This window comes from Camelina sativa, chromosome 16 (genome assembly GCF_000633955.1).
Source record: "Camelina sativa cultivar DH55 chromosome 16, Cs, whole genome shotgun sequence".
Lineage (NCBI taxonomy): Eukaryota > Viridiplantae > Streptophyta > Magnoliopsida > Brassicales > Brassicaceae > Camelina > Camelina sativa.
The window spans coordinates 18,719,344-18,729,581 of NC_025700.1; the positions used below are offsets into that span (position 1 = coordinate 18,719,344).

General features: G+C 34.2%; 2 protein-coding genes across 3 annotated transcripts in view; one reads left to right on the top strand and one right to left on the bottom strand.

The window, feature by feature from the left end:
* Positions 3,142-5,043, top strand: LOC104751144 (probable disease resistance protein RPP1). The gene is made up of 2 exons (XM_019238286.1): positions 3,142-3,747; positions 4,276-5,043. The coding sequence occupies exons 1-2, from the start codon at positions 3,191-3,193 to the stop codon at positions 5,036-5,038; spliced, it is 1,320 nt and encodes a 439-aa protein (XP_019093831.1). The 5' UTR covers positions 3,142-3,190; the 3' UTR covers positions 5,039-5,043.
* The window catches only part of LOC109129699, a 7,253-nt gene continuing 5,338 nt past the window's right edge, over positions 8,324-10,238 (bottom strand). The window contains exon 2 of one of the 2 annotated variants that reach the window (XM_019238393.1): positions 8,324-9,154. In XM_019238393.1, coding sequence (XP_019093938.1) covers positions 8,574-9,154 — 581 coding nt within the window. In that variant the 3' untranslated portion in view covers positions 8,324-8,573. The remainder of the gene's footprint in view (positions 9,155-10,238) is intronic. The other variant, XM_019238394.1, reaches the window with a different exon arrangement.

A 10,238-nucleotide genomic window follows, 5' to 3' on the forward strand; every position in this document is an offset into this window, starting at 1 on the left:
CATGATAACAATTATTGATATTTATATTACTCATAAACAAATATTATGACGAATTGATCCTAAGTGAGAATATCAAACAAACGATTATAATAAGCAAATGCAGTTTCTGGTAAAATAATTTTTAAAATAAAATAAATTTTATCTTGAGTGAAAATTTATCAACCAATAATTATAATAAAATACACAACTTCTAAAAATAAAAGATGAAATAGTTAAAAAATCTTTACAACACACACATATTTTACGAAAAGTTACGATAAAAACACATATTTTACATAATTAAAGTTGATTAAAATTCTATATTACTATTATCATTTCTAAAGTATTTAGTTGGATTATATCATAATGTTGAATATTGAATATTAAAATTCATATTATTTAGATTCAGCATGAAACGAAAAATTTGTGTCAGCGAACAATGATTCATTGATTTGTTAGTTATCTAAAAAGAGAAATATATATATATATATATATATATATATATATATATATATAATTCAAATGACATAAACATTTAGATAAACATAACTATTGGAATAAAAATTTGTAAATAAGATATGATGAAAAAACATAACTCTACAACAAACAAAATCCTCTGTATAAATTTCTTTTATGGTAAAAGACACAATTCAACAATAAACAGACGCAACCGTATAATTTTTTTTTCAAAACTATTTAACGAAAAGGTACTTCGAAATAAATGCCAGTAAAAATCTAATGAAAAAGTATATATATTTAATATTTATACAATAAAAATCTATATAAGAATAACAATATATTTAACGAAAAGGTATATAAAAATAACAATATATACCTTTTCGTTAGATTTTTACTGGCATTTATTTTTACTGTTACTGGTATTTATTTAGATTGTTAGTCTTATATAGATTTTTATTGTATAAATATTAAATATATATATATATATATATATTACATAGATATTTTATGGTAAAATACACAACTCTAAAATGAACATACGCAACTGTGTGATTTTAAAAATAAATATAAAAAAATTACTCAACGAAAAGGTCTTCATTTTATATTAAAGTGATGAATCATAATTATTGCTTTTCTTCTAACAGTTGAAATTTTAGCTGGAAAATAATACCATTTAAAACGATTCATTTCACGTAAACTTCATCCAACATAAATAAAAAATATACAAGATAGCCATATAGCTTGAGGATATCTTTTCAGATCTGGACTTTGTAGTAATGTTAATGCAGCATCTAAATTTTTTGATGTATGTAACCCATATAAACTGCTTTTAAATAGAAGACATCTTTATTACCATATATTCAAAAGTCAAATCCAAAAACTCACTATATAATCCATCGAGCTCTTGAAAAAAAACTATATGTATTTTTATTAATATTTTATATTTAAAATTAACTAAAAGTTGTAAATTAGATTCATCATTCTAAAAATCCTTTGTTAAATCAAGAATTGGAGGAATTTCTTTACTTATAAAACGATGAATGTTAGAGAATAATTTAGAATGTTGTAAAAATTGTTGAAATTGAAATTTTATATTATTTTGTGTACTGGCAAAAAAATGAAAACAGTTCAAACAAATAAATGTATGTAGATTTCAAAAGATATGAATATTCAAAAACACAACTCTATAATGAATAGTTGCAATTTTACAAAAAAACTGTTACAATGAATAATCGCAACTTTTAGTAAAATACACAATTAGAATTTTTACCGATTTTTTTGGAAAATTATCTGAAATGTACGATCAAAAATACACAACTTTTGGTGATATTTTATTCAGATTACTATTATATATATATATATATATATATATATATATATATTTTGCTTAATTTTGAATCCCTACTTTGGATCTCTCTTTACAGTTTCCGTCTACAAAACTTAGTAAGAAATTTTATAGAGATATTTTACAACTTTATCGACTTTTCAAATTAATAAAATTCTGATCAAATGTTTAGCGTATGACTCTTTCTCCTTATAAATTTGTAATAGGTCTGACTCTTGCTGTTGAACAAGGAAACAATATACCATGACAAAAGGAAGAAAAAAGTGTATTTGACTTCTTTATTGAGTAAAACAAGAAGAATTTGGTATAGAAAAATAACAAAATGTATATTTGGTCGGGATTACTGTACAGACTCGACGAACATATGACTCGGTAAAGTATAGTAGCATACGTTACGTGCGTTACAAACTCAATGACTAAACATTTTCTGCACAACAATTACGTATAAAATATGTTGGAACCTTTCAACGGCGAATTAATTACTTTCAGGAAACAAAACCTTTTTTAAAATTAATTCTAATAAGGTACAATCAAAGTACACAAAATCTCAAGTATCTTGTCTGTGACGTTGCATGTTTTATACAAAAATTAAATAATCTACTTTGGAGTATATGATTACGTACATCGATCGTTATGTGGACAATAAATTAACAAATCCAAGATTTTGATTGGAACTCGGAAGAATAATGTTTTTCAAACTTTGGGATGGTTATTATACTGGTATTTACACGTAAACATGTCTCTAAAGGTAGTAGTATAATTCTGAATTCTCTGTTGATTAATGATAAACTCGGTTTTTAAGCGTAAATTTCACGTGAAATCTAGAAGGGTTGTACGGTATGCGTCATGGATCATGTCACCATGCCTTCGAAAATATTATCAACCCATACAAATCAAATATATCGAACATCTTATCTGTTTGTGGTTTACATCTCTTTCTAATACTGTAGCTCAATATGTATTATGTGTTTATTTCCAAGAAATGATCAAGCAGTGTTTGTATTTGTGCTTGTGCATACACCACATAAAATTAAACTCAACTTCTTCTTAGCTAAGCAGCCTCAAACTCAGAATGGGCGGCGCTGTACTATATTATAAATTAATAATTAAATTTTAAGTATATCTAATGAATAAATGTAGGATATTCTTATATATATATATATATATATTTTTTTTTGTTCAACATTCTTATATATTTTTACACTAATTTTGTCACACCAAAAAGTCACATAATAGTTTCCCCGAAATCTAATGGTAATTTCCGCACCGTACGTAACGTTGTTGTCTTTCTTCCTCACCTATAAAAATCAGACTCAATGCGTTACTCCTTTTTAATACACTTGCTAAATGCTTTCAAACTCAAAAGCCCCATAAAGAGAGTAAAACAAATAAAAAAACTTTGAAGTCATGAACAAGATCTTAAAAAACTTATTGTGTTTTAAGAAAAATGTTAAATCGTTACGAATATTCGATTCCAGGTCACTATCTTTATCTTCTTCGTCTTCTTCTTCATTCACTCCTCAGAGATACGACGTTTTCCTAAGCTTCAGAGGCGCGGATACTCGCAAGAGCTTCGTCAGTTTTCTCTACAGGGAGTTGGAATCAAAACGGATCCGAACGTTTAAAGACGACAAGGAACTGGAGAGAGGCCGCCCGATTTCTCCGGAACTTCTCCAAGCAATCAAAGGGTCGAGAATCGCGGTCGTGGTGGTCTCTGTGAACTACCCTGCTTCGCCCTGGTGTCTCGAAGAGCTCAGGGAGATTTTGAAACTTCAGAAACTGGGTTTGCTCACTGTGATACCCATTTTCTATCAGATGGATCCTTCAGCTGTGAGGAGACAGATCGGAGTTGTCTTGAAACAGTTCAAGAAGCATGAGAAGAGAGAAAGCAAAGAAAGAGTCAAATCGTGGAGGGAAGCGTTGACCAAATTGGCTAGCCTCTCCGGCGAGTGTTCAAAGGATTGGTATAAATCTCCAAAACCTATGAATCGGGCTCGAACAAAATACAATTTAGGATCTGTTGAATCGTTTCTCAAAATTTCGATTTGTTTTTCTCTGTGTCTCAAAGGAGCATTCGTCTCAAAGTTAGGATCATTGTCTCTGTTTCTAAAAGTTAGGATCTTTGTCACTGTGTCTCAAAGTTAGGATCTTTTGTCTCTGTCTCTCAAAGTTAGGATCTTTGTCTCTGTGTCTCAACGTTAGGATCTTTGTCTTTGTCTCTAAAAGTTAGGATCTTTGTCTCTGTGTCTCCCAAAGTTAGGATCTTTGTCTAATGTATCCCAAAATTTGGATCTTTTTCTCTGTGTCTCAGAGTTAGAATCTTTGTCTCTTGTCTCTCAGAGTTAGGATCGTTGTCTCTGTTTCTAAAATTTAGGATCTTTGTCTCTGTGTCTCAAAGTTAGGATATTTTGTCTCTGTCTATATCAAAGTTTGGATCTTTGTCTTCTGTTTCTCAAAGTTTGAATCTTGGTCTTATTATGTTTATGTTTTAGGGAAGATGACTCAAAGCTGGTCGAAGAAATTACTGAGCAAATATCAAACAAGTTGTTCTCCGAAACACCAAGCAATGATAATGTCTTAGTTGGGATCGACCAACACATGAGAGAGTTGTATCCACGACTTGATCTGAATTCCAATGAGGATGTTCGAGTGATTGGGATTTGGGGAAGAGGAAGCATTGGTAGATCAGCACTGGCTAGCCACGTTTACCAAAACATCAAACATGACTTTGAAGCTCATTGTTTTCTCGAAGACGTGAGACGGATTTCGCAACATTGCCGTAAATCTCATTTACAGGATGAGCTTCTTTCGAAGATGCAAGGAGAAGGTTTGGCAACAAAGAGCTTTCGTAAGTGTCTTAAGACTATCAAAGCAAGGCTAAGGAACAAGAAGGTTCTTCTTGTGGCGAACGATGTAGACAAGATCGAACAGTTCGATGCACTTGCTGAAGAATTTAACTGGTTTGGTCCAGGGAGCAGAATCATCATAACAACACAAGATAGACAGTTACTTAAATCATCAGTAGTGAGGAGTGTCTACGAAGTAGAGCTCTTAAGATGCTACGAAGTTCGTCAGCTCTTTAGGTCAGATGCCTTCAAACAAAGAGACGATCATGTTGGTTTCGACCAGTCTACATATGGAGCAATGAATATTTCAGGTTATTATTTTTTTATCACCTTGAAAAATATATTCACTCTGTTGTGTGACAAAGGCCAACTTAGACAAAGGATCAATGCAATAGTATATAGTCTTTAGTTAGACTCATTCGATTTAATAAGGCAATTAATTCTTTTAGATACAAAGTTTAGATTTAGGTCAAATAAGTTGTTGTTTTTCTTGGTTATAGATTGTTTAGAACCAGGAATATTAAATTGATTTGTTTGTTTGTTCGTTCTTTAGTTTTTAACATGTTAAGACATTCTTTTTTACTTCTGGATGTGCCAGTTGTTTGTAATACTGTTATCCCTTTGAAAGAAATAAAGAAGACACCATTTTTTAAAAAGATTTGTTTGTACAATATACTGCTATTGTTTTTTTTTTATGTTTCGATATGTCCAATAAAATGTAATGCAGGAGACACAAATAAAATGCGAAACTCAACTCTCTTCCCAGTCTCATCTGCTTTTTTTGTGTACTTGGAAGATTCAATGGCCGACTCATGTGAATTATTTGGGGGAAAAAATATGAATCAAGCTGAACAAATTTGAGATAACTTAATAAATACGAATGAAACTGAATCAGTTTTAACTTAATAATCTATGCTCCTATGTCCATGTTTCTCGAAGACTAAAAGATACTCCTTCTGTTCCTAATAGTTTGATGTTTAGGATTAGTCACACATATTAAGATAATGGTGTATATGATTAATTTATTATTTATTTTTTTTCTTTATGATTTTTACTTTTTATTTTTGGTCATCTCATCTCATACATATGTGATGATTTATTTTTCTGACATTTTCTTTACTTTTTTACTTTTACACCGTTTTAGTATTAAAAATATTTAGAACATCAATCTTTTAGAGACAAAAAATTATTTTCTAAAACATCAATTTATAAAGTTGTGAAGAAATATTTTAAAGAATATTTGTGAAGAAAAGAGAACAATATGTCAGCTAAATTAAAATAAGCGACAACCATTAGTAAACTAATAAGTAATAAGGGGTTTAAATAGTAAAAAAGTTGTTCTAAAAAAAATGATAGTGAAAAACTTATAATATAAAAAGAGAGTTACTATAATGGTATGTAAAAGATCCTTATTATTAGACTAGTACAAAAGTTTGGAAATTACTAAAAATATTTTCGGACCCTTTATATATTTACTAGACTATTTGTTCTAAATCAACTTTTATCTATTTGTTTTTAAAAATATAAGAGAGGATATAAATCAATTTTCTAAAGTCTTTTAGTCAACCACTTTGTAAACATGATAGTGGTTGTAAACTCTTATATTTTTAAACTCTCTGCACCACCAACCATCTAAATCTAAATTATATATTTAATTATTTATTTCTATAAAAGGATTTTCAAATCTTTAAGTCAACAACTTCCATAAACAAGATAATTTGTAAATACTTTTATTTCTTAAACAGTTTATAGCCGCCGTTATTTAAACTTATAAGAGTGATTGTTAATTTTTTGAACTAAATTTTGGATTGTATTTTTCAAAAACTAATATTCTACACAATCAAGATTTTTGTGAAAATAGTTTCCCTTCCAAATAGGGAATCTGATTCTAGGAGTTTCTCAATAATTTTCACTAAAAATCCAAAAACCAAATATTAGAGATGATTTTTGAATTCTAGTTTTTGGCTTTTAGATTCTAGATTTTGGTTTATAATTTGTAGATTGTGTTAAAACTTATTAAGAAAAGAAAATTAGGAAAAAAAATCAAGTCGATTAAAAATGAAAAACTAGTAAAACATAGATTTTTGTTTTTCTTTGAAAATTGACAAAAACCATCAATTTTTTTTTGGATTCTCTATTGTTTAGGAAAACCAATTTTTTCATAATCTTTATTGGCTTTAAAGTGGAAAATCTAAAACCAAAAACAGTTTTAAAATCTACAGCTGTTCAATTTTTCACCTTTTTCAAGCCAGATTTATAAATATATATATATATATGAATTAACAAAATTCAAAAACTAAAAACCAAAATTGAAAATTTTAAAACGAAATTTTAGTTTTTTTTTTTTTTTTTTGACTAACAGCTTACAAAAATGGATTAAACAAGCCAAAACGAAGGAATATTGTTTACATAGGTAACTAAGTGCGGAACTGTACGAACTCGTCGTGCTAAATTATCCGCTTTACCATTCTGAGAAAGAGGGACATAGACCAAAGCAAAAGAAACAAACTTTTCCCTATCTGCTTGTATGTCCTCCAAATAAGGCGTAAAAGCTGGCCACTCGGAAGGTGAAGACACCATTTTCACTAAGTCGGAGCAGTCGGTGAGAAAGACAACTGATTGATTATCCGCTCCAATCATACAGCGCATAGCCCAGACAAGAGATTCAACCTCCGCATGAAGAGGGGAAAGACTGCGACGAAGGTTAGCAGCTCCCATAGAAGGAGCACTACCCCAAGGTGACATGCAAAACCATCCTCTACCCGCATAGCGATCTGTTGCTTTCCAAGAACCATCTATAAAACAAATATAACTCGAGGAGTACCTAGGATCTTCTAATCTCCCACTCCAACCGAGTGTAACCACACTATTAACAGTCGGATCTAAAACCATATCCTTTGTTTGAGCCAGATCCCATGCCTTTGCCTCATCCTCCGCTACCCTCAAGATAGCAAGGGGATTCGAGTCCAAATTACTAAAAACCTTGTCATTGCGGGCCTTCCAACTATACCATAGAATCCATGGAAAAAATTCATGTGTTGGAGTATTAGTAAACCGCCAAAAGAGAAAGTTCATGTTAGTGAAAACTGACGCTGATGGAAAAACTCCCAAGGCTGTCGGAAACTGCGACAAAGCCCAAACCTGTCTCGCTGGCGGGCATTCAAAAAGGGCATGATTAATTATGTCCTCCAGAGAATCACAAAGACAACACATGGAATCAGCACTAATACCACATTTCCGCAGATTAGCTGAAACTGCCACACATCCCGAGAGCACTTGCCACATAAAATGACAGAGTTTCGGGGGGCACCTAATCTTCCATACAAAGGCCTGAAGTGGCACAATGTTGGGTCCAACCTGCACCGTATCGGTTTTTTATCCCGCCATCCTCTCCAAGAAAGACTATCACCCAAAGAAGGAAACTCAAGTAACTCGGAATGTCGAACCATTGTATTAAAAGGGACAAAAGAAGAAGCATGGCGCAAACGACCACCCCTCTTCTCATGGTTACCTTTTATTTCATTGAAATCACCAATTAGAAACCAAGGTTGATCTCTACCCAACCCAATACGAGTTAACCGTTCCCACACTAGATCACGGTTCTTTGGAACCGGATCCCGATAAATAAAAGACAAATATATTAGGTGTCCATTATAAGTAATTTCTACATCAATTAGTCCGTTTGATTGAAATAGAAAAGAAACATTATTACTATTATTATTATTATTGTAGAATAATGCCAAACCACCACTACAACGGATAGGTTCAACTGTTTTTAAAGCTGAAAAACCAAAATGACCAACAAAAAGTTCCAAAAAAGAAAAAAGTTGTCTTGTTTCAGACAAAAACAAAAAATCAGGCCTATGCTTCCCCCATAGATCTCTGAGATATCCAATTGTAACTTTATTACCCAACCCCTCGCAATTCCAACTTAAAATCTTCATTTAATAACCCTTCAGAATTGGTGGGTTAGCTCCACCGGCGATACCCTTCTCCACCTCCTGTGGCTTCAGGGTAATTGTCTCTCCAACCGAAGCAGAGCTCTTGATAGCTGGACGTTTGCGTGGTGTACACACATACACGTTCAGCTTCTTGGATCCAAGACCTTGTACACCCATAAGACCTTTCCCCTTGCGTGCTTTCTCCACCACCATAGGAGGACCCGATGCACCCACATGTGGAGGCTCATCGACAGTAAGAGATTTCGTCCCTGCAAGGACGAGTTCCTCGCCTGAGACGGTCTCCTCCTCCATACCAAAAACAACCTGATCCTCAGTCCCTCCCTCCTCTACCAAATCAGCATCAACCTGCATAGCAAGAGACTCATCCACAATAGGGACTGAATCGTCCTTCTCCTGATCACTTTCCACAACCGTTGCAGCAACCTCACCAGGATCTTGTACTGCAGGTTCCTGCACAACCGCAACAGCAATATCACCAATGGAATCAGAAAGTTCAGCAACCCCACTTTTCTCTTTCTCAACATATGTTTCCGTGGCTGATCCCCCTGAAACCAGTAAAGCTGATGTGATCACGGGATCGACCACTCGGCCGTGAACACTCGATTCTCTCGGACGTCTCTCAACCACCTCTCGGACAACACTTGGACGCCTCTCGGACACTTATCGACAACTTGGAACCGGCCTTCCTAGTGATGCGCGGTACCAACTAGTTTCCAAGGATCATCAAGGAGGAGCAAGTAAAGTCATCTAATGGGCTTTGCAATCCAAGCTTCAACCCTCACACCAATGGCTCATGGCTAGCATCACCACTTAAGAGCCTTGAGTTGCGACCAGCTTTGGGAAGCTTAGTTCGCGAGTCTTCACCATCGCGCAAGCGTGAAGACGCCCCTAAGTCATTAGAAGGAGCTGTACTCTTTTCCCTACTTTGGGTTTGTCCCAATGGGTTTACCAAAGAGGTTTTAACGAGGCAGCGAACTCTAGTGCATCTCCACTTCGTTCCCGCTTGGCTCATGACTTGGAAACAATCATTGACAAGTTTAGGAGCCAAGGAAGTGAAGATCCTATCACCGCGTCCAGCCAATGACGTGGCTTTTCTATCTCTCTCCCTTCCCTTCCTTTGAATTTCTTCTTGAACCTTCTATGACCGTTGGATTGGTCTTTCCTTTGTTTTACTTTTGCTTTTGCTTTATGGCCAAGTGTAAGGATGAGATCCTGGCCGCGTGTCTAGGGTTTTAGAGTCTCCCATTTGTAAGCCTTCCTATATAAAGGCCTAAACCCTCATTGTAAAAGGCAGACTTGAAGTATTGAATTAAATTTCACAAGAGAGAATCTTGTTCTTGTCTCACCTCTCTCCTTAGTCCAAGTCCGGGACTTGACTACCGAGAAACCCTAGCCGATCTCGAACCGGGTTCGACATCGACTAGTTGACCGTATCACGGGCCGAGCCATCTCCCGTGTGTCGTCGCATCAAACCACCTTCGCGTCCCTCTCTACCGTATCACGTCCGGTTCCTACCGCTCGTTGTACTTTCGCTTCCACTCCACCTTCCTTATCGCATCACCGAGAATCCTTACCGCATCACCAAGGATTCTTACCGCCGCGTTGCCGAGAGCCGTTCCCGCAGTTTACCTTCAAACTCCGGGAATC

Excerpts from the sequence above, each read along its gene's own strand:
- LOC104751144 (XM_019238286.1), top strand. The coding sequence starts at position 3,191 with ATGAACAAGATCTTAAAAAACTTATTGTGTTTTAAGAAAAATGTTAAA. Across the intron at positions 3,748-4,275 it reads GGCGAGTGTTCAAAGGATTG|GGAAGATGACTCAAAGCTGG; the intron begins GTATAAATCTCC and ends TTTATGTTTTAG.